General features: G+C 38.7%; 1 protein-coding gene across 1 annotated transcript; it reads left to right on the top strand.

Moving 5' to 3' along the window:
• The first annotated feature begins 3,448 nt into the window (after positions 1-3,448).
• On the top strand, positions 3,449-23,193 carry LOC140932801 (NACHT domain- and WD repeat-containing protein 1-like). Its single transcript, XM_073382310.1, has 15 exons — positions 3,449-3,588; positions 4,778-4,886; positions 5,564-5,802; positions 5,939-6,024; positions 6,277-6,393; positions 6,493-6,826; positions 7,585-7,760; positions 8,007-8,318; positions 8,811-9,035; positions 13,778-13,990; positions 14,739-14,982; positions 15,439-16,458; positions 16,712-17,957; positions 19,501-19,661; positions 21,379-23,193. Exons 2-15 carry the CDS (start codon positions 4,819-4,821, stop codon positions 21,960-21,962), a joined length of 5,025 nt encoding a protein of 1,674 aa, XP_073238411.1. The 5' UTR covers positions 3,449-3,588; positions 4,778-4,818; the 3' UTR covers positions 21,963-23,193.
• The last annotated feature ends 1,676 nt before the right edge of the window (positions 23,194-24,869 follow it).

Raw genomic sequence — 24,869 nt, 5'->3', positions numbered from 1 at the left:
CGCTTTGAAAATGTTGATTTCGAACTGACTTCGGACACGAAAATTCAACCGGCTTTTACATTTCCATGCAGGGAAAGCAATCGCTTTTGACTTTTCTCACTGTCACGCGTTGATCACGCTCTACGTACAATTTTTATGTTCTGATTGGTCAAAATTTGACAGGTGAGTTTATGCGGAAAATTTTTGCAGCGTCTGGAAACTTGCTTACTGATAGCTGGAGCTGACAGAGTTTTGTGTTATCTTGTGATGTTTTAAACTGTCTTTTTCTACTTGGTGTACAAAATGAAATACAGCTGCTATCAAGATTGTTCTGTAATTCGTGGCTGGTTTGTTTATTTCGCTTTTTGTTGACAAATGCACCGCTTGTCAAAGTCATTGGAAATCCGATTTCGGATGGCATCGTTTTCAAAAATGAGCTTACTCACTTGCCCTTGCTTGAGGCGTAAGAGGGTTGAAAAGTCTCAAGCGATTCTGGAACACTTGATGACCTTCAGAAGCAGCATCTCGACTGGTAAGCCTGAGCAATTATTGTCTTTGATGTGTTTTTTTTTTTCGGTTTCCTGAAGTCAAGCGTATGGTTTATGCGGCTTAAGAACAGTTCGGCTTAAGTTTATACACGAGCAATGATCTAACCTACAATAGTATCAGGTTTAAAAAGCCTTTAGACATTTTTTGACCCGCAAATTCAAAGAAAAGGTTCCGAAGATTATTTAGTTATGATTTTGGCTGTAAACAGAAAGCTCCGAGCGATTTTCTTGCCTCGAGTTCATCTTGAAAAAGAGCGAACACCGGGACGCCGGCTTAAAACATAAATAAGCTCATGCTTACCTGACTCATGATTTTCTGAGACACTTTACTCTCAATACTTCTCTTCGTGAATGAAAATTATTGTCTGTGTACATGTTTCACCAAATTAAATTTATTTTATTGATTGTTAGTAGTCCCTCTCGCAATTTTCATCGCTGCACCGGTTGTTTCCAGTCGAACATAAACATCGCATGCAGGAATACTCAAAACGCCGCGCGTAAATATCACTCACTTTTAAAGATTACACATAACAAAATCATACACAGTTGAATGAATAAAGGGAAATAAAACCTAAACATAACAATTTCTCTATCATGTTGAAGCGTAAATGGTAACTCTGTTGATCGTACTGCTAATTTGGTGCCTGTCAAAAGTGAGAATCCGCGCGTCCGGCTGGCCGAAAAGTGATTTTGGGAAATTTTTTTTATCGTTTTCATTAAAAGCCCAAAATTATTACCCTGCATATCACATAGGACCAGATTTTTCTAACAGAAAAGTCCCGGCATTATAGAATTCTCTTCATGAAAACGCTTTATAATTCAATGCTATAATTTGTTGTGCAAAGGAAGCGCGTGCTTTGATCGTCGTGGATATTGAATGAGTGCAAATTCTCTTGCAAAATTGTGAAAAAACTGAAGAACTATAGGTTTAAACAGGGCCAAAAAGAACAAATTCTGTCCGAGGTCTGTATGATAAAAAAAGGGCCTAATAGTACTGTTTACCTGAGACGTGATGAGAAAAAGTATGTTTAAAAGGCTGGTTTACACGCCACCAGATTCGTCGCCAAGATGTACTAGTAAACTAAACTTGTCGAACACAAAAAATCCGGTCTGATTTTTTATTTTGGCCTCTCTTTTAGACAGAGGAATGCAACGTGTAAATTGGCTGCCACCAAGGACTATCGTGGCGCATGTGTTTTTTAAAACTATATTTCGGGTTGTCCAGTGATCCATAGTCTCTCTAACGGAGCAATGTTGGAGAGACTGGTGAATGCCACATTATGATGCAACAGCTAATGCAAATACAATACACGAATAGGTCTATTTGTTTTCCAGGCCTAATCTACTGTGATCGAACATGATTGCTATTTTTCGGTGTACAAATAAGACTATTTAAAAAACTCTATGTAAAATTTGTTTCACTCTTAGTCGGTCAAATTCTGATTTTTCTGTAAAATCACTCAGCCTTTGCCTCAAAAGTCAAATGAATGTGCACTGATCTGTGGATTACAAGTTTATTGTTTGATTTAAATTATGAATTTATTAACGGGAGCTTCGCTTTTAGCCCTGGCTAAATCTATATATTATAAAAATATATACACAGCTCAAAATTATTAAAACTAAGAGTAGATCTTGAGATTATTACATAATGTTGTAAAAGCTAAGCAAAATGTATTTACATGTATTTGCGCGATTAAAAGGTAAAATTTGAGAAATCCAACTTAGACAGCAAGTTCTTAAATGTTCCGATTGTTATTAAGGTTACAAAAATTATTGAAATGATCGCTTAAGGGCGCTTTTTGTGGATATCGGAGCTCGAGCCCCCTGCCTCTCTCCTGTATACGAACCCTGCGTGAAATAGACTAGAGGTAACCAGGCATAAAAAACATACAGAGGCATGGAGAGCACAGCTTATATATTCTGTAGGTTTCAGAAAAAAGCGAAAATTCTGAACACATATAAGTGAACTGCTGGGTTACCATAATGGGGTGATATAAACTTATTCCTTTTCTCTAGTATTATGTATTGGCATCCTCGGTAGTATAGTTGTGAGTATCCCCGCCTGTCACGCGGGAGACCGGGGTTCGATTCCCCGCCGGGGAGGAAGCTTCTTTTTGTAGTTTTAACTCTGTGAAGAAAGCTGTTTCCCTTTAATTTTTTTCCCCAATGCATTTATCCTATTTTGGAACCAACAAAATAACCTAACTTTCCTACATTGAAAAGTCGGACCGAATCTTAAGTTCTGTGGCTACTATAGAATATGATCGACTGCCCGATCAAGGTTTTCAAAACACTAAACGGCTGTAACACAAGTAGTACAAACATCTTAGTTAAATGCCTAAACCAAGATCTGGTAGATAGGTTTATCTACCCGTAGAGACAAATCTAGAGAGATGGGTCTGTCAGTCATTTAGTGACTTGGAAAGCTTGACCGGCTGCTAGTCATTTACCGGTGGACACAGAGAAAAAAAAAAAAGGTGCGGACTCATTGCCAAAGAAGAGCGTTCCTCGCCCGAGTTTCTTGTTAATGTCAGTCTCCTAGGTCTCCTATAGCTGATGCTGAAACGGTAGAGGCTTTCCGATGGTATTTTTAAAAGGACATTTGGAAAGGCTAATCCTGTAGTCTGCAGGTCTGATTTCTGCAAGTCCGGAAGTCTACAGTCTATATGAGTAGCAGATCAGTTCATTAACAACTAGACAGACAAACTGACAAACTAAATTCTGAAGAAAAACAATTAAATAAATAAATTTTTGCGGTAAAAATGAGAGGCCACCTTCTTTGAACCTCAATTAACTTGAATTCTGGCCATTAATTTCGGATGTAATTTATTCTACCTTTTGTGTCAAATACCTACAGTGCCCTTTGTAAACACTTGATATTACCAAGCAACAAAGCCCTTGCACACGGAGTTGCCAAATATTAGCATAAAGCACTGAGTCACTTCGGTGTTCTTTGCTTTGTTATGTATCACGCGAGAGTGGGAGGCATTGTGCTTGATCGGAAGAAAATTAAGGAAGGACGTAAACCTCCGTTATAAAGGATATCGCATGATGCCATGTGGTAAGATTTTAGCGTTCGAAAATTTCGAAAATAATACCTTTATTGTTTCATTGACATGTCTGATTATTTGCTTTTTAGTGGCTGACGGGTATTTACATTTCGATTTAAATGTTTGATAGTCAAAATCCAGTCTTCGATTGAATCAGTAACGAATTACCTGAAACTGATCTTTATAAGGTCTTGTGTTATTGTAATAAGGGTCATATACAGCACCACACTTTTTGCTGTGAAGATCGTTGTCAAGAACGCATAAATTGGAATGGAGATAAATGCATGTCTAATCAAATAATCAAGCTAGAATGAGGCTTTTGTAGTACTTAGAACGTCAGTCGGCACATTTCCCAAGTTGTTTCATGTTGTTCTACAGCGGTAATCGCTTTATGTAACTTATAGTGGCACGCGGTTTACACAGTACCTATAAACTTTCCTCAGTCGTCCGTCGGTCATTCCGTCACACTGGCACTGCACAGCAATTTATGTTTGACATCTTCCGTAATTTGGTTATTGTGTTGATGTGTTCTAAAACCATTTAAATTGTTCAAGTTTGCTCCGCTTTACGTAACTGATTTCAGTAGCTCACAAAAATCTACCACAAGGTTGTTCCATTCACACGTCATTGTGACACGTACAAGTAAACGATCGAAAACCTCTGATAAGTCTCCAGAATAGATGGACTCGCACGATGAGCTAGCGATGGACAAGTATGGTTCTTTAAATGTATAAACTTGTTTGCGTTTACACACCAAAAGACTCAGAACATATCCTGACAAAATAAATCTCACTCTCTTGTTATAACAGCACATTGAACGAATTGCAAAGCTGTGGCAGATCACTTATGAAACAAATAAACTGCGATAATTATTTAAAGCGTTAAATATTACAGGAGTTTCTGGTCTGAAGATTAAAGAATTCTAAGTGAACGCAATCATTGGTGTAAATATTGGAGCGCTGTCGCATTCAAACTGTTATACGTACAAAATATGAAATGTTTTTCATGCGCGTGAACTGCGGCATGATTTTTGGTCAATAGATATCGTAACGACCGTTGTAATTGAATTTTAAATTTATGACAATTTTTAAATTGTACTCAAAATTACAACTACAACGTAGAGAAAATGGTTTTAGTAATAGCCATTGAAAGCGTAAAAAAAATTATAACATTTTGCTATCTCCCCTCACTCTAACCCAGGAAAACCGGCACACTGAATACCACTTTAGCAAAACCTAAGGATGGGCGCAGCATGTACAAAATCGCTAAAACAGATTACAGGCAGACACGATTCAGGAACCATAACCAGGTGAGTTTTATTACTGAGCGCCAAATTTTGAAAACCTCTTTTTTTACAGTCACCGGTAGAACTAAAATGACTTGGTTTGTATGGTTGGTTTGAATTCAAAGTGTAATCATTCAAAGCTCACAAGACACTATATTTTGCTGTAGAATTTGTTTTCAGAGTTTTAGTTTCTTTACAAAATATTCGGCTTGTCATTTCCTCTTAACGAATTTTTAACTGAAGTTCCAAGACTCGATCATCGAACCCAGCTGCCCTATATACAAAGGTAATTGGTAAGATTCTCCCGCAGGGTAGAACGACTATTTCTCTTAGTCTTCGGTTTTGTTTCTCTGCCTTCTTTGCCTTCAAAATGGTTTTGAACAGTGTATGCTTTAGGTCAAGGAGAACACAGCCATTCAGAAAGTAAAAAAGAAACAAAGAAACAAAAAAGGGACCAGCAAAAACGCAGTGGTCCACACTACTTATCTGTGTAACCGTTTCTGATTTTAAAGCAGTTAGTGGATAGATCAATATTCAACATTCTTTTAATTTGTTAACTTCTTTACCTGATCAGGTTTAATTTCCTTCTTCTGGTTCTGAAACGTCAATATAAGAGTTCTATTAAATGGATCTGGAGTTCTATGTTGACTGCAGTACATCTAGCTGTTTAGCGCCCAGTAATAGTGTTTTCTCGCCAACAGAACAGATGACTCTGCCATCTCCAGGCCCCTTGAGCGATCCTTTTTGTCACCAGGCTCTGTTCTATTTGACGAGCATTCTGGCCGGGAATCTACACTTTCCTCGGCAGCTTCCAGAACAAGTTTAAGACAGTTCCCAGAACTCTCCGAGAGGTACAAGAAAGTCATGTGCGGAGACCTGGAGCAGAGTTTGACTGCTAAGGCCAAGATAATTCGCGTGTTCACCAGCTCTACATTTACAGGTATAAAAGACAACAGCGGTTTACTAGCGTATCGTAAGTAAGAGGATTCAGACTGTCGGGAGATGGGTTTTTCGTCTGTCCCGCAAGCTCAGATAAGCTGGCAATTCCCTTACATTCTCTAAATTTTTCTCCTTAGATATGGCTGCTGAGAGAAACGCCTTGATGGAAAGAATCTACCCACGGCTGAAGACATTTGCACAAGAGAAAGGATACGAATTTCAGGTAAGCTTGTTAAACAGCCCTTTCATTTGAGCCAAATGCAGTTAACTGTAAAACAACATCTAAGAATTGTTTTCTCAAACAGACAGTTAACCTCGCTTTAGCAACCACCGTCACAAAGGAGGTCACATTGACGAGGCTCCACTTGTGAGATAACTCTATTATTAACCCACCTCAAACCGTTCTGAGTATTTGAGTAATTACATAATCACCGATTGCTCTGAACCCAGTTATTCCACAATGTTCACTTTTCAGGTGGTTGATATGCGCTGGGGTGTGCGAGATGAATCCACCGATGACCACTCAACATTGGAGCTCTGTTTAAAGGAACTCAAAGCCTGCCAAGAACTTTCAACTGGCCCTAATTTCATGGTAATACTCCTTGTATTATATTCTTGGTTCTGTGTGAGGGATTTTGGCTTAACAGGCGAAGTCAGTTTATTAACATATGATTCTCTTCTACTCTTGCAGACATTTCTTGGACAGAAGTACGGGTTTCGTCCTCTTCCTTCCAAGATCGTTGCGGCTGAATTTGAAGAAATTTCCAGTAATATAACAGACCAGGACGAAACGACCCTGTTAGGAACATGGTATAAATGTGATCTAAACGAAATACCTGCTACCTATGTATTGCAGCCTGTCAGTTCCCGTATTCCAGACTACCTCTGTCATGACGTCGGGAAACGACAACTTGCACTTGAGGAATGGCATGGAATATTTAGGCAGATTCAACATATTCTCAGGCGAGAGGCTAAAAACCTGTTTGGAGAAGACGGAGAAAAAGTGCACAAGTACTTTATATCAGGTACTCACTATCAGTTAACTGACCTGAGATAAGTTTTCATACCTTTAGGTGATTCAAGAGTTAATCATTCAGAATTACACTTCAAAGAAAACAAGCACTTCTTTGCCAGACAAGACCATACCAGAGACGGTCACCTGAAAATTTTTATTTTTATTCAAAACATGTTGTCGTTTCTGATTGGCTCAAATCCCCCAGCTTACTCTTCTTAACCAGCAGGCGCTGACCAAATTTTGAAGATGCAAGCGATATTACATATACCATCAATTCGATGGTATAATTGCGTTGAAACGAGCCTGCTTGTGCAATAGGGAACTGAAAAAAAAATGACGTTCACGGCTATCCGAAGACGAAATAGCCGACTAAAACTGAACGGAAGAAATGCAGAAATACGCAAAACATATTGCTCCATGGATGTTATCTACTTCTTGAGGACTACCTGCTAGAAAACACATCTGTTTATATTCTGAAACCATGCCGAAAAATAGGCCAAAGTATTGAAGAAAGTCTACGAGGAGGTAACCTTGTTAACAGCTTGGAAATATTTTGAACAAATAATGAAACACTTAATGAATTCGGCTTTCGTATGATTTCAAGAATTATGCTGACATTCTCCTCGATCTGCACAATTCTTTACATAATACTCAGCCTCCGCAGTAGTTGTTAAATGTCCTACTCTAAGGGAAATACTTTTTTGTTTTTCCGATATTTCCCATGGTTTGATTTCACAGCCGGTTTTGTCCTTCTGTTTCCTTTCACAGTAACTGAAAGTGAAATCCGCCATGGCGTTTTTTGCGAGCCAGAGGACACCTGCTTTTGGATTAGCCGAAATATCCTGGATCTTAAGGATCATTTGCTAGATGAAAACGCCCAGGCTTTTATCGACATTAACTCCAGCACTCAAGAAATCGACAGTGATGCGCAAGAACTTTTAGAGGTAAAAATAAGAACACGCTGTTTCTTTCATATCAGCTTAGACCCGAGAAAAAGTGTGGACCGTTATTGGTTATAAATTCTCCTGTACTAATGAGGCACGACCTTGTGCAGGGAAATCAATAAACCCAGAACCCATTTTTTTTCATAAAAAGATATATTACAAGTATCACTGAGGAAAAAGATTTTGTCTGTCGTTTGGTAATTGGAAGTGTTTAACAAATTGTTACATACCTTAATGTTTGTGTAGAGACTGAAGAATGATGTCGTCACGAAGGCTCTGCCAAGATCAAAGATCAGAAAGTTTGAGATTCATTGGAATCCACAGGGAATATCTTCCTCCGACGAGGAAGAGCATGCTCAGTATATCAATAATTTGTGCAGGGAAGTTGAATACTTGCTGAAAGAGAAGATCGCTGATTCTATAGACAAACGAGTGAAAGGTGATGTCAGTGATCAACTTTATGATGAGGTGGTTGAACACTTGTTGTTTTGTCAAACCAAGTGTAACACGTTTTATGGACGAACGGAAATCCTCGGTCGATGCAAAGAGTATCTTCAGGTGAAAATTTATCTTTGGTTTGTATAGCGGGTTTAAAGTTAATTAAAAATTTATTTGGCTTCTCTGACTGTTGTGATTGCCCAGAGAGGTACTACATGTAATCTGTTCTCCATCCGCAGGAAAACTTGTACGAGAAAGCCAAGGGTTTAAATCTCACTGGTGGAATGTGTGATGATTTAAGTGTTCATTTAAATGCCTTGAAATAAAAATAAAAAGCGCACGTAAATTATTCTCGAAGCTCAACGAAAATCACGGCATATTTTTACCAATACTGGGTCTTCTTACCAGTTCCTAAATTCAGTCTTCCATATTTATGAAGACAAAGGCATAGCTGAAACAAAAAGTGAGTTTGAGGATGTTGTGGGAACAACAAAATCAAGTCATGTAAGGGTCTTACTACCAAGCTACGAAACAGGTCGAAAAAGCTTATCCGGTTTTAACGATTTGCGAATAAGGTTGACATGTTTACTTATGCAAAGAAAACCTTTTTAGGATGACAGAAGCAGTCCTCTTGTAATTCACGGTCAGTCCGGTTGTGGAAAGACTTCAGTGATGTCTATGGTGGCAAAGGACGCATGGAATTCTTCAAACCAATCAAACGTTATCATTAGGTACATCGGGACCACTCCCAATTCCTCACAAGTTCGTCTACTGCTACACAGTGTGTGTCAACAAATATGTAACATTTATGGCAGCGATTCTTCAGCTATTAGAAAGGTAGGCTACATTTTGTAAGTAAAACTTTTGACTTTCTGAATTTCAATGGGAAATTTTTTTGCACTTCTAGGAGTGAATTATCCCATTAAATGTCGTTTACAAGATTGGCTACCATTCTAGCATTATCATGTATATTTTTATGTTACCTCCGCAAGGACCAGCAAACCTAGTATTTCGAACGGACATCTATTAAGAGCGAATCCATGCAAAAATCGACCAAAATCGCCGATTCGTGGCAAGGCTCAAAAAGCCAAAATCGCTCTTCTTTTGCAGACTGGTAGACTTTAGTAAGTATACAAACGCTATGTATTTTTTACTTCGAAAGATCCGTTCGTTTCCGAGAAAAACGAAGAAAACCTTTTCAAGCCCCACCGTCGATTTCGCAAGCCAAAAACAGGTCAAACTAGCCTGCGTGGCAGGCGTTTGAAAGGGAAGGGAAAGGAAGTTTTAGGTGCGAGAGAAACGCGAGGGGCGCCCCGCGCGTTTCCCTCGCGCCCAAAACCCCCTTTCCCTTCCCTTTCAAACGCCTGCCACGCAGGCTACCCTCAAACAGGGTTGAAATTCATCATGATTCGCTGGACTCGCGTTCCAATACAACCGCGCTAGGAAGAAAACTTATTGCTAAAATTTTAAGTTTAACTCGTCGTTGATCAAAATATATAATATTTTTAGCATTACAACCCTCTGAGTAATTTTAAAAAAACTAAAGCGTTCGGCTACCTGATGTTTATCCAAGAAAGGTCGTTGAAAACAGCGACGAATTTCATCATGTACCTTTGATCAGAATATTTTCAGATTGAAGGGAAATACACAACAGGCATCAAACGTTTATGTTATGTAAAAATTATTTTGGGGAAATCATTTTGAGCTTCTCAGAAATTATTTGAAAATCGTTTTACAGACAACATAAAGTAACGCCATCTTTAACATATGCGTGACCATCGTCAGTCGACCAGGCAAATTAAGGTCATCAAACGTCTGTCCTAAAAAGTCTTGCTAATATTCACGCACAAAGTCCTAAATGTTTAAGTCCTTACCCTATTCTTTGTTTCAGGTCTAGGTTTACGGCAAAATGTTTCCCGTTGCCATCTGTTTAAGTTTGCCATTCTATATTAAACTCTGCTTGAGACTAATAACCAACACGCATGCTTTCTAACGTAGTTCGCTTATGTTAATTCAGCACGTAGTAAACCCTCTCCTCCTTATCTGTCGACAACTTGTGTCTCAAAATGCTGCTGGATACCGCAGAAGGAGGCGCCAATCTGAAGGATGAAGCGCCCTACGGACGTTTTGTGACTCAGTATGCAAATTACTTTCAACATTAATATCGGATTACAGCTGTCAAGATCCCGGGACCCGGGGTCAGGATCCGCTAAAAAGCAGGCGAAAAGCAAACGTAAAACATGCGTGTAATATAATTTTTTTGAAAATGAAGAATTTAATTGGTAGCCTCGCTGAAGATTTTCATTGCTTCGAGACGTCGGCATTATCAAATCAAAAGATGTCTTAACAAAAAATTGTGTACATGTTTTCTTCCCATCTTCACAAGTAGAACTTCCAGTTGTTGGCTGCACGTGGGTAATCCTGGCCTGCACGTGCGTTATTTCAGAATGCCTTCTTAATAAAGGTTCAAAATTAATGCAATTTCTGCTGTTTTAAATGTCACTTTTCGTGAATTGAAACAAACATTATTTACGTTTTTTTTGTTAGTACATTTGAAATAAGACAATTTCCAAAACAAAACAAAATACATTCTTCTGGAAGAAACAGCAGAGACAACAGAACTTCGGCCATGAAGGATCCGATGGTGCCTTGCGATCTTTAACCTGTGCCGAGTACGACCAGGAAGCCAGTTTTGCAAGGTTTCGAAATCCATAATTTTTGTCTCAGTGACATAAGGGACGGACCATTAGAAAACTTATTGGGGGAGGGGGGAGGGGAGTACCAAAAAAAATATTCGCGCAAGGGAAAATTAAATGAAAAAAATTCATGCACGCCAATTAACCCTAAAAAATATTCATGCTACGGCCTAAAGAAATTCATACAGGGAATTTGATAACGAAAAAAAATTCTTGCGGCTCAAAAATCCGCCCCCCCGCCCCCCATAACTTTTCTAATGGCCCGTCCCTAATAGATAAGATTTCTCTCCGTGATCCCCAGTGTCCTGCGTTCTTGTAACATTCTGCAAGCGCATTTGCTACTGAGCTTGAAGTCAATGGCTTCGTCATTGGTCTGCTGAGCTACAATTTGAGATTAAACTAAGGAGACCCAGAGTTTTTCAGCGTCTTCTGGCGCAATCTCCTACCCGTCCGTCCGTAGGGCGGGTAGGAGAGAACCCTGGGAACGAGGTTGCAATATCTTTAAGAGTTGCATCGACCACTTGTTTTGCTGTTCGAATGTGGAATCGTTGAGTTCTATCCGATGCCATATCCCCCACACGTTGTCTTGAATGAGGTACAAGTTAGTCGTTTGAAGGAAATGTAAAAATAATAATAATAATAAAAACGACAACAACAAAGCCATCAGAACTGGACTGTGATCTTTAACTTTTAGAAAAAAAAAAATTTACCCCCAGGGGAAATCGGGTTTAATTTCAAACTAAAAGTAAAACTGAAAGGTTTATTTTATCGGACAGATTAGGTGGATTGGTGCCGTACCCAGGAGACTCTGGGTTATCTAAGAGAATTGACAACTCTTGAATCTAAGTGACCAAGAGTACCTGAACCTACAGGAATGAGGATACCGGTTTGCTGATAGATACATTCTGAAATGTTCTTCCTCTAACTCCTTTGTCGGCTTTAACAGGTTTCCCTCGCCTTTCATTTATGTGATTGGCGATTTCCTTTGGAACTTGGCACGAATTGGAATAACTGTTCCGTCGCCATCCAATACCGAGCTCACAACGATGGAAAGGGCATATATTAAAGGAACTTAGGGCGCTTTCCATCTGTCAGAACTTTCCGGCTGGACCATCGCCCGACCAGTCATTTTGAAAATGAAGTAGGATTTTTCCAAGAGTTTTTGCTGAAAAACGTTCTCTTTCGAGCATACTATTTCGGATTTGACTGATCTAGCTGAAGAGTTTGATTAAAAGGGAAATTATCATTGTGACGGGAATGGTCTGGCTGGGCAGTTCTGAGCTAAAATAAAGTCTGTTTCGCTTTCAATACCAGAAAGAGACCATGTCGACCTATGCCCAGTTACGTCCTTAATAGTTTGACAACGACAAAGGAACAATCTCAGTTGATCTCTGCTTATCACTTCTATCAAACGAACACAGAGTACCTACTAATGAATCGAAGGAGCACGAACCTTTCATAGCTTCATCAAAGAAGAGCGTACACAAACAGTGTTTGCAAAGATCTTTTTCTTTTTCAAGTGGGAATGAACAGTTGAATCAAATTTAACTAAATTTAATTCGATAATGTTAATCAAATGCCTAAAACGTCAAAATATTAAAGGTAATTCTCGGGTAAAATAATGTCAACTGGAGTATTTTTGAAGAAGGAGGAGTATAAAAGATGAATCTTCTTCAGTGTACTGGAAGTAACTGGTGAAAGTCGGTAAAGCTTGTCACGTGTATTTCACCGGAAGTAGACCCTTAGCACACTCCTATGCAAATGAGATTAATTGAAGTGAACGGATCCACGAGCAAGGAACTTTGCTTTGTTAAACTACCGAGCTTTATTTTATAGACGGCTTTTTAAGGTCCAGGTTTCTCAAATTTTTAACAAGCATGAGATGTTAACTTGGAAACATTAGAGAAAACAGAGGGATGAAGAAATTACCAGAAAGCTGTCACGCACCTCCACAATGCTACAATGTGAACGCACACATTCCGTGGACTTCACGACTACGGTAACATAGGTGATAAGAAGGCAAAATGAAACAACTTGGAGCTTGAAGTACAACAGATACAGGTTAAGGTGAGCTTTTCAAAAAAATTGTTCTACATATCAAGGCTACCAGCGTTGTAAACGGAAACCTAAAGTCAAATTGTTGGTGGTGGTCGCGTGACTCGTGTGTTGGATGGCGTTATTTTATGTTGTCTGTAACAGGAATTTCAAATAATTTCTGAGAAGCTCAAAATGATTTCCCCAAAATAATTTTAACATAACATAATAGATTGATGCTTGTAGTGTTTTCCCCTTCAATCCTGAAAAATTCTGATCAAAGGCACATGATGAAAATCGGCGCTTTTTTCAACTACCTTCCGTGGTTGAACAACAGGTAGACAAACGCTTTAGCTTTTTTATAATTACTCAGACTGTTGCAATGCTAAAAATATTATATATTTTGGTCAACGACGAGTTATACTTACAATTTTAGCAACAAGCTTTTTTTCTAGCGCAGTTGTTTTGAAATGCAAGTCGAGCGAATCATAGTGAATTTCAACCCTGTTTTCGGCTTGCGAAATCGACGGCGGGGCTTGAAACGGTTTTCTTGTTTTTCTCGGAAACGAACAGATCTTTCGAAGAAAAAACTACATGGCGTTTGTACACTTACTAAAGTCTATCGGTATGCAAAAGAAGAGCGATTTTTATTTTTTGAGCCTTGCCGCACTTTGGTCGATATTTGCATGGAGTTGCTCTTAAATAACCTTTAGCCAATTCAAAATAAGTCCCCATGTTGGTTCTTTTAGTCACTTCAAAAACTCATCCGGTGATGCTAATCAATCACAATGGGACATGCGAGACGTATTCAGAGTGTAACGTCATTGTATTATACTTTAACACTTACAGGACATGAAAGAGCTTCAGGAAGACTTTATGAGTTGTCTTCGGTTGGCCAGTCCAGAGAAACCGCTATTTATTTTCTTAGATTCTCTTGATCAGTTTGGTCCTGAAGATAACGCTAAGCAGCTAACTTGGCTTCCTACAGTACTTCCAAGTCACGTTAAACTTGTAGTTTCAACCTTACCCGACGCTGTGTATGAGTGCTTTCCAATTCTGCAGGTCTGTGATAACGTGCTATCGAAAAAACGAAATAGTTGAAAGATAGTCAGATAAAAGTGAAATATTTAAAATAACCAGCGTTAAATCCTTTGGATGCGTTTTCTTGGGTGAATCCAAAAGCGGATTTGTTATCTCAGATAATATGGATTCTTAGCTACAAAAAATCCCACAAGATTCGTGAAAGGATCATTTGCCATGACAACGGCGTTTCCTCGTGCTCCTCGTGATGAGAAAAACAGAGGGAAAAAACAACAAACTGATACCCGCGGTGAAGACGAAATGAAAAAATAAAAAAACGAAGAAGAAGAGGGAGACGAAAACAAAACAAAACAAAAGAATTAACACACAAACGCCTGTCAGGAGCTAAAACAATAAAGAGTACCACCAACAAAGGTTCAATTAGAATGTGATGCATGCAAGGCATTTGTGTACCAACTTTTGTTAGGAAAACCGCTTGTCAAAAGTACTCTTTTCAAATCCTTTCCGAAAATTCGCTTAGATAGTGAATTTGGATTTGATCTAAAGAATCCAGACAAAGAGCGGTTTTGTGGATTTAAGAATTCGTATTTGGATTTTCCGCCCGAAAACGCACCCTTTGCTTCAACATCCTTACGGGCCATAAAATAGCAACAAAAGAAATGAAAAAGGAATTGCCTTTTCCAGGAGCCTATTCTCCAACAATCCAATTGTTAAAGATTTGTTTAGTCACTAGATCCTATTGTAAGAAGACTTTTTTTCCTTGCTGTAGTCGTTATTTCCTGATGAAAACTTTGTGGAAGTTCCCAAGTTGCCTGAAGATGATGCGTTTCGAATACTGAGCAACTGGTTGAGCATTGCAGGGAGAGGTCTGTCACCATCACAGCAATCCATTGTCTGCAATGCTTTAGAAAAGTGTTCCTTGCCAATATTTATCCGGGTGGCATTTGATGAAGCCATAAGATGGAAGTCTTACTCATTACCAAACGAAACTGTCCTACAGGATACAGTGAGGGGTAAGCTGAACAGCTCACCAAGCGATATTTTGTAAAACGTCCAGGATTATGACATAACGACGGCAATCAAAGGGACATGAACGCACTCGAAATGCAAAATCAACAACAACAACAAACTACAGCAATACAAAAAACACTGAAACCACTATACCAATAACTGTTACCTTTTTCTCTTCATTGGCCATATTCCTATAATGTGACTGCACTCAAATTGCATAAAAAGCCTTTTAAAACAATTGAAATCCTTTCTTGTCTCTCCTCCTATTATTAATGTTGTATACTGTTTTTGAAGAATATTTTCCATAAAACATTGATTGCAGTAGTAGGGAGTATTGGATAAAAAAGAGGGCTTCTAATAAGGGTAACATCCACTGTAGAGTGGTTCTTACGCCTTTTTTTCGTTTCTCCGAGTATAACTTTAAGTCTAATACAACTATTATAAAACAATGTTTCTAGGAGCAGTTAACGCGCTGTTTGAGCGGATTGAGACGCAGCATGGGCGAATATTAGTGCAACACGTTCTTGCTTACATCACTGCATCCAAAAGTGGTCTAACGGGTACAGAAATAGAGGACTTACTATCCTGTGACGATAAGGTCTTGGACGACGTGTATCAGTACTGGACTCCCCCAATACGACGCATACCACCGCTGCTATGGGTTCGAATAAAGAGTGACCTGGCCGGTTACTTGGTAGACAGGGGAGCCGATGGCGCGAGCGTGATTACGTGGTATCACAGGCAGTTCATCGAGGCTGCAAGAGATCGATATCTGTCGACGGATGAGGAAAGGCAATTTACTCACCGAGCATTGAGCGATTATTTCTTGGGTCTATGGGCGGATGGAAGAAAAAAGCCGCACCGAACCATCAACGGGGAACATCTGGAGGCTGACCGGTTTGTTTCCAGTCAGCCATGGACATTTGAAGGGAGAAAGAAGCTCAAGAACTTCAATTATCGCAAGATAAATGAATTGCCTTATCATCTCGTACTTTGTAATGACACAAAAACGCTGAAGCTAGAAGTCTTGTGTAACTTTGAATTTCTTCTGACTTGTTTGGAAGCATACTCTCTTCGAGACCTCATGGACGATTTCGATTTTGCCCTGCAGAAAATCGACGACAAGGACATTCAGCTTGTCAAAGAAACTCTCCAGCTTTCCACATTTGCTCTTATTCAACATCCAGCTCAGTTATCCACTCAACTTATTGGGCGTGTCCAAACCCCTGATTCAGAGGATATCAAATCCCTATTGCATCAGGCTCAAAACTCATGGCGACCTTGCTTATTACCAAGCAGAGTGTGTTTGACCTCACCTGGTGGACCTTTAGTGCACTCCATGTCTGGACATGCAAAACCGTCATCTGCTCTCAGTGCCAGTGCTGACGGAAAACTAATTGCAAGTGCTTCGGCTGACAAAACCTGTACAATTTGGGACGTCACATCGGGAAGACTCTTACGGACTCTTGAAGGAGTAGGTAAGTGACCGAAAGCTAAATTCAGTCCTTGTAAGCACATTACCTGGAGCCAAGAAGCTCTATTTTCATTGGCTTTTGAGAACACACCTGGCCTACTGTAGTTTTTAGGGATAAGGAAATTGATCCTTTGTCTAGCTAGCTTATTTAAAAAAAAACCCTTCTTAGAGCCCCAATTACCGTAATTTGTCTCTCTGGTCACTTCGACAGGGTTTACTATTTTTTCTTACTACTTGATCCGCTTCATTTTTTTTAGGCGAAGATGTCTGGTTTGTGGTGATATCTCCTGATAACTCAATTGTTGTGACCTCGCGGGTAGGTTCCATATCAGTGTGGAGACTTTCAAATGGTCAGCGAGTGTTTTCCTTGGCCCAAGAGCAAATGTTTGCCTCACCAGTATGTATAATCGAGAAGGAGAATCTGAATTTGCTTGCGACAATCATCGCCTCAACTATCAGACTCTATGATCTGCAAACGGGACATCTGCTTCGAGAGATTCAAGACAGAAAGCTAAAAACGTACAGTCCGATGATGTCGACGTTGTCTTTGTGCCCTTTGGAAGGTCAAAGTGTCCTTTACTCAGGGAAAGACAACGTTTCTCGTTCCTCTGAGAAAGGCTGGATACGAGCGGCACATTTAGACAGTGGCGAAGTCGTGGAGATGACACTGGTCAATTCAAACCAGACTGTAAATTTTATCGGAGTTACCATTACTGGCATGGTATTTTTAGCTCTTTCTGAAGGAGCAGCTAATTCGAGAAAGGGGTCAGCCGTGAAAACTACCTTTTTCACACTCGAACTCTGGGACATTTCTAATAAGGTTCTAGCTCGTACACTAGCTGACATATCAGACGAAGTGCGGTGCTATGCGTTATCGACGAACAAGTCAAAAGCGTTGGCGCTTGGAAACACTAGATTTTTGCCAAGTGCTAACGTTTTCCGCGCTGAAATAAAAGTTTTTGATTTGATATCCAGCGAAGTTATTGAACGAACGCTCACCTATCCTAGTAGCATAAATTTAATGCAATTCATTGGCTCCAATCACATCATCACTGCGTCACGTGACAAGATTGTTCGATTGTGGGATCTGGACAGAAATATTCCATCTTCAAGTGACGAACATGACGAAGACGTTGAGGTGGAAATTGTAGACATGTATGGCTATAAAGCCATATGCTGGGAGAAAACCTCTGTTTGTCTTGTAGACCTTCGCGGGGGAGAATACATTCGGTTCATTAAGGGGCTGCTGCCACAAATGGTGTTTGTCAATGATAATGAAGTCATCCTTGTGACCGATGGAAAAATGCACCTATTTGATCTAACCCGGAGGCAAAGAATTCGTCAATTTGATGGCAATGTATGGACATCAGGGTTAACCAACGGTTGTTTCGTGTGCATGAAGCATCATGTTGTAGCGGTATCTTCTGATCAGTGTGGTCTTTGTGTTTACGACATCAACACAGGAAGAAGAACGTCTCACATGCAATGCAAAGACATCCGCAGGTCAGTGCAAATGATTAAATGGTTGCTTCATTATAAGAGTTTAAAGTGTCTTCGAAATTCTTCTGATTTTGTTGAAAATATACCAAAGAAATATTTCAGTACAAATTTTTCTCTGCGTGTGCATGCTCAGTTTGAATCACTCATGAGATCGTATCCAAGTGAAAACAACGAAAACGTGGTGCACCAAATATGGTGTAACAAATGAATACCACATCATAAACTTTGACAAAAAGCTAGCACTCGAAAGGTCAGCTTTTAATTTTTCTTCACTGGTAAATTTGAGTAATACTCGACGAAAGTAGTCGATAAAACCAAATTTTGGTGCATCTGTCTCTCACTAAGGAGATTTAAAAGGAACATTCACCTGATCATACGTAATACATTACTCAGTTTCTCAGTCAAGAACTAACACTTATGGAGACAGGGCCTTTACCGTGTGCGCCCCAACGATTTGGAACTCTCTTCCTTTAAATAAACGTCATTTCAGCTCTGTTTCATTATTTAAGTGGAATCTCAAAACTTTCCCCTTTAAGCACTTTGTAAAGAGTAATTGTTTAGTCTTGGCAAGTATGATCTCTTGGTCTTAGTTTTAAGCTCATTCTTAGCTTCGCATTTTATTAACTTTTAAGCATATTCTTAGATTAAGCAGGTTTTTAGCTTATTATTTTTTTACTTGATTTTAATCTTTGTGAAGCGCCTTGAGCAGCTAATGGATGTGTGCGCCATGTAAATGCACAGTTATTATTATTAATTATTATAATAATAAATAACAAATAAAAATGGTAGTAGGACTAAGTGGAATCCAATTCCGTCTGTAATCATACGAGTGTTCAACACACTACGCGGGAGTCCGATTTGTTTAATCACGAGTATGATCGTACAGACCGAATTAGACGACACGAAGTTTTGTTACCAATTAATCATAACTATAACAAAATTTGTGATATTTTAGACTTTTTTCTTATTAAAACAAGAAATTCCGAGAGTTTTTTGGCTTGCAGTGAAAAAAGCTAGTTAAGTGCGCGCGTGCGATGGCGCGTACTCTCCTATTACACTGTCCTATTAGTGCTGAAATCAGGACGGTTGATAGCCAATCAGATTTGAGAATTTTGTGATAGTTATGATGATGATGATGATGATAATAATAATAATAATAATAATAATAATAAATATGAAATTGACTTGTAAATATCACCTAGAATGCTCTTCACAAAACTAAACTTTGCAATTGCTGAGTTAATCTTCTAATTGCTATGTTTTGAAAATGGAAATGAAAATGCCACCGTTAATAACTGATGACTATGAATGAACAAAATCAGTGAAAAATTAATAAACTGACAAGATGATTAAAAAATGACCAAGGTAATTTGTTCCTAGGGCTTTCGGTAGTCTGAGAAAAGTGATGAAGTAGCATTCTATATACAGTTTCCAAGGGCGGCGAATGTTACGGGAACATTTCGTGGAGCTAATTTGCAGTATTCTTAAATCACGGGTTCACTTATTATCAACGATCTCAGCATATTTTGTGGCAATCCTGTTTCAGACTTGTGCACACTGGGAATGGTGACATGTGCGTTTGCGGGCACAGGATGGTTAACGAGGAAGACCCAGAGAAAGTATGGTCCTACTACTCTGTTTGGAATCTGAGTCAGAGCAAGTGCATTCAAGAAATTGTTTTAGAGACTGCAGAAGCAGACTTCAATGGTGAGCATTCAATATCAGTTCAATGGTGCACATTTAACGGTATCGTGCATACACCATGTACATGTACATTTTAGTGTACCATAGCAAGAGAGGATATCTTCCTTTACTTTTTTATTATATTGTACTTTTAAATTAAAATTTTAAATTGTATTGCTTTTCAAGAAGACCCCTATATAGTGGGGGTTCATTGGGCTGCCGACTGCGTGATGCAGTGGTTTATTATTTTGGGAAGTATACACTTTAATCATACTTTTTACAAAAATCGCCATACCGGCAAATTAAGTTTCAGTTTTATTTCGGTCGGATATTGCATTTAAAGCGATCTACAAATAGCATATTCCTTTCTTGTAAGGAAAGAGTTTTCACACGCAGGAAGGGAATTGCAACAAGTTAAAGCTTCCCGCAAGCACAGGCTGACAACATCAACGAATACTGTATTTAGATAATTATTCGCCGTTTTCATAGGGCCAAGACTCCATGCAATAATTTTGTGTTCGTTCCAAATCGACTTCCAAATCTGTTCGCTGACGACCTGAAATGACCTATCCCCTCACCGCAAAAATCGGTCCCATTGAAGGTGGAATGGGACACGCATAGCCTGCGTTGCAGCCAGCCTAAACTAGCCTACGCACTCGTCTAAACCATTAATATAGACAGAAGGTTTAGAGTGTCTGCGACGCAAGCAAGACACGCAAAGCCCTCTGAAAGTTGCGTCCGCTATTTTGTCTTTTCATGACAGGAAGAATTTGCTTCTCATTCCTTGATTGGTCGTTGTTCTCACAGTCAGCCCAATAAAAAGAAAAGAAACCTTTATCAAGAGGTCAAGAGTTATATTTAAATCATGTCTATTTTCTGCTGCGTCATAGACTTTATACATATCACCGAAATCGAATTAAGGAACCGAGGTATTGGACTGCAGTCTTTCTTTTATCCCCCGCACATTATGCTGGTTGTAACATTTTTGTGATATGAATATTGCCGTAAATACATATTTTTGAATAGTGTATTGTTTACTTACAGTTTGAACAAAAAAAGATCTCCTTTAGCTCTAAAACTGGGTGAGTAACTAGGTGGGTCTAATTCTCCTCCTCAATAAGGACCAATACAGTCCAAATAGGGTTGATTTGGACTTACGGGCTGAAATGAGTCCCATGGGAGCTAGAAAAGGCATTTGATGGGGCTTTTTTGGCTTAGATTGTGCACAAATGGCTTAAACGGGAGGCTGAATCAGACTTTGGCCTGTCTGGTTAAATAGGCCATTTGCACTAAGGGGTCATGTGACATCATTGTAATGAAATTTATAAAAGTTATATGATTTTGCCTTCAAAAAACCATTATAGTGGGTCATATCTTAAACAAAATAATGGTGATTTAGTTTTTCAAACCCACACCAATTTCTTAAAATGAGTCAGTTCGTAGCTGGGCACGTAACCAATACAAATCATACTGCCTTGTGGAAAAATCGAAGTGCCATAAAATATCTCCCTTAAATGCGTTTCCTCTTAAATTTCGGGTGTAAGATAATTTTTATGCCCTCCGTCAATTTTTGGCATCAGCAAGATTCCAGCTCATTGTTTAAAGGAACCATTGGTCACTTGACTTCTTAGTGAGAGTGGCCTATTGCCACTTTGGGCCTGAAACGGACTTTTTCAATTTACAGTGCATGGTTCGATCTGGTGATACTCACTTATTCTCTTAACTCTTATTACTTTTCAAGAAATGCAATTGGCAAAAGATGGAAGTTTTCTATCGGACATTGTTTATGACCTCAGTCTGAAAATCTACCGAGCTGTGGTGTATGATCCGAAGACAGGAACACGTATTTTCATCTCGGAAACGAAGAACCAAGTCCATTCCGCAGCTATCATTTCAGAAACAGGAAACCTGATGTTAGGCTTGTTTGATGGAACAATAGAACTCTTTGATTTGGTGATTGGAGATTTCTTACACAAGATCCGTCATGCACATCTGGGGGCAGTCCATCGAATCTACACCACCGATGATGGTACAGTTGCTATGACAACGGCAGGGGGATTGGACTCTAAGGATCGCTCTATACGGTTTTGGAGACTGCAAAGTAGTAGGATAGCTCTTTTAACCACTTTTACTCCTGATGCGAAAGTATCGTCTATGAACCTGTCGGGTGATGGACACCTTGTGGCTCTGGAAATAACCGACGTTGTTCCTTTTGTTCTTGTGGGAGACAGCAGCAGGAAGAAACTAAAGCAACTCAGTAACATGGACGAGTTCATTTGTAGCTACATTGTAGACTTGGAGGACTTCGAGGTTAAGCTTCCGTAGTTCTATTGTATATGTCCAAAATTGTACATTGGAATTTTTTATATTTCTTCTAAAAATTACTAGATTAATATCGTGATTATCGTCAACACGACAGGGTACCACCAAACCAAATCATTTAAAAAGCGTTTCACCAATGACATGACAATATTATAGGTTAAGGTAAAGAGGGGCTAATGTCCGGATAATATGATTAAAAATAATTTAAACTACAATTTAAGAACTAACTAGAGTTAATACCACCTGTTTTGGGAAACATTCAGTAAGATATTTCGGATCACTCCTCTGATCCGAATTAGATGCTAAAGTAAGGAAACAGCAATCTTAAGACGCTTTTAATAATATGATTAGAAAACATGATCTAGTGACGCTTATCTCTACGAATGGCCGCGAGAGCTGCGTCCCGTGTAACTCTTAGACCAATAATTTCTTTTATAATTTCTATAACTGTATATTTTTTTATTAGATCTTCTAACATAGTTTTATACATATTCTTACTTATCTTTTTATACATGTATACGTTAGTCTTCATGTTCTTGGACTAGGTGTCCTTACTTTCTGGGAAGCCGCTTTATTTATTGACGGGGAAAGAAGGTTATTCTTAAAAAAGATATCAGCGACTGAAAATGCAAAGCTCTGCGTAAATTTTCGAGTCTTTGACGTCAGTTATTTTAAAGAATAATTTCGGAATAATTTTTTAGAGAAGGGTAGTTGTGCTATACCCTTTAAAAATTCAGAAAATGACAATTTATGTCTTGATCAGAATACAAGAAACGTATGAGGTAAAACTGGAAACAAAGATCCCTCAGAACCCCAAAGAAGGAAAAATTCCACGACAGCAACGGCTTATTCGTTGGCATTGATTTAAACTATGCTGGACCTCATACAAAAAGTAAGACGGCTTGCCTTATCCAGAAATTCATTTAACTAACTAGTTTTATGATGTACCCACTCATCACTTTCTCATATAAGGGGGTATCTTCTTGGAGAGCCTATACTCGATAAAGCAGTAATTTTACGAATATGTCTTACAAGGCACTATTTTTATATATGTCCATGTGCGATTAAAACATCTTAAATCTCAGTGCCTCTTATATTGAAAATATTCTAAATTGTTAAGCATTCGAACCAAGAGAGAATGAGCTTGTTCGAACTCTAATTAAACTTTCTTACCATACGTATAGCATAGAAGCCGCACATAGCCAATTAATTTTTTCTTTTATCATGATGATAACATTTTCTTTCTTAACTTTTTTCTTAACTTTTATTTTACTTTTTTCATTTGTTTTTGTTTTGGTACTGAAATCTTCATGTCGAAGATAAAGTCAATAAAGTTGTTGTCAAAGCTTTATGCCATGTTAACAAAATATGAAAAAGCACCTGGGACAATGATTTCGGCGTGAATTTTGTAACGGAGCGAAGCTATATACCGCGCCGATTTTGAAAGTGGATCGTCACATATCGGATAGGTTTCTGCCACTCTTCGTTGCAACGTGAACAGATTTGTGAATTGCGGCAGAAGTAAATCAGTAAAAGCTAGGATTTAGTGCACCAAACCCTCTCGACACGCTACAACTCCGGGACGATGGTCGATTTGTGTGAAAGATACGTTCCAGTTCTGTGCCGTTGCCGTTCATACTATAGCAGATGGCTTTTCATGTCGGCACGAAAAGCTATCAGTTTAGTGTAGGTACCGGAAATTGAGGGAGTAGAATTAAACTTCACGAGGACCCTATAAGAAGTAGAACTTAAACTATTTGAAAGATCACAAAGATTTTGTGGCCTCTAGAAACTAAAATAGAGTAATTTGGAGTTTAGTAATATTTATTTCACAAAAATGTACCTTAATTCTCTCTTCCAGTAATAGGCCATATTTGCTGGTCGTCATTTGATTGGAAGTACAAGAAATACACTTTCTTTAATTTTCCGTTGTGTTTAAAATTTATGAATCGAAGTAAGCTGTGAATAGAAAAACATATTCTTTTAACGGGACGAGACGCCAAAACCAAAATTGGTCGTTTCATTTCATTCCAAAGATGAGGTTTGATAACGTTTACAGCAGGAATGTGATAGGTTAACTCAACAATATTCCATCCGCTAGATTGGCTTAGATCATCAGGAGATCATGATTCTGAACGAGGAATTCTTGAACGGTGCAGCATGTCACTCAATTTAGACATTGATAAAGTATTGACGGGTGCGTGAGATTCTCACTCGCAGGCTAGGTATCGCATATGTCGCCCCTGTCCCTGAAAACCGATATCAGTTACAAGAATGCAGATGATATAATTGGGATACATTTTGTATCAGGTGACTAATTGCCCTTTCCTTAATAAGCTTATGAACATCGAACTCTCTTATAGTTATGTCGAAATGCGTTTTTTTTTTATCTTGGTTAGCGAAAAATTAATTCTGTGTAACAGCACAACAAGCTTGCGCACTGAGAATTCTTAAAGAATTATAACCTTTGAAGGATGGTGTCATCTGATCACAACTACAACAATTCTCAACTTTGCTAGATCCTTGTATATTTTCTAAGACCTGTTACTCTATTATACGGAAAGCGTAGAGACAAAGACGAAACAGGCACAGCAGAACAATTAATTCGAAGTAACAGAAAAAATTGTAATTGCACATTAATGACAATCACAAATTAGTTTGTTATAATTATTCATGCTGAATGTTATAATATTAAAGATCATCGAAGGCGCTTTACGAGTGTTGTTAGTATGAAAGTAGATATTTTTTTTTTTGGTATTGAACAGCACGTAGATATATTTTTCTACAGGAAAACTGAAGTGCCAAAAACAGTTAGGAGCGTTATCCAGTATAATTAAAGAGCCCTATTTCAGCCACTCTCCCCTAGAAAAATACACTTAATTCGCTGCATTATCCGTTAAGAATAATATA

The sequence above is a fragment of the Porites lutea genome, chromosome 4, assembly GCF_958299795.1.
Source record: "Porites lutea chromosome 4, jaPorLute2.1, whole genome shotgun sequence".
Classification (NCBI taxonomy): domain Eukaryota; kingdom Metazoa; phylum Cnidaria; class Anthozoa; order Scleractinia; family Poritidae; genus Porites; species Porites lutea.
This window is presented reverse-complemented; position numbering and strand designations above follow the sequence as displayed.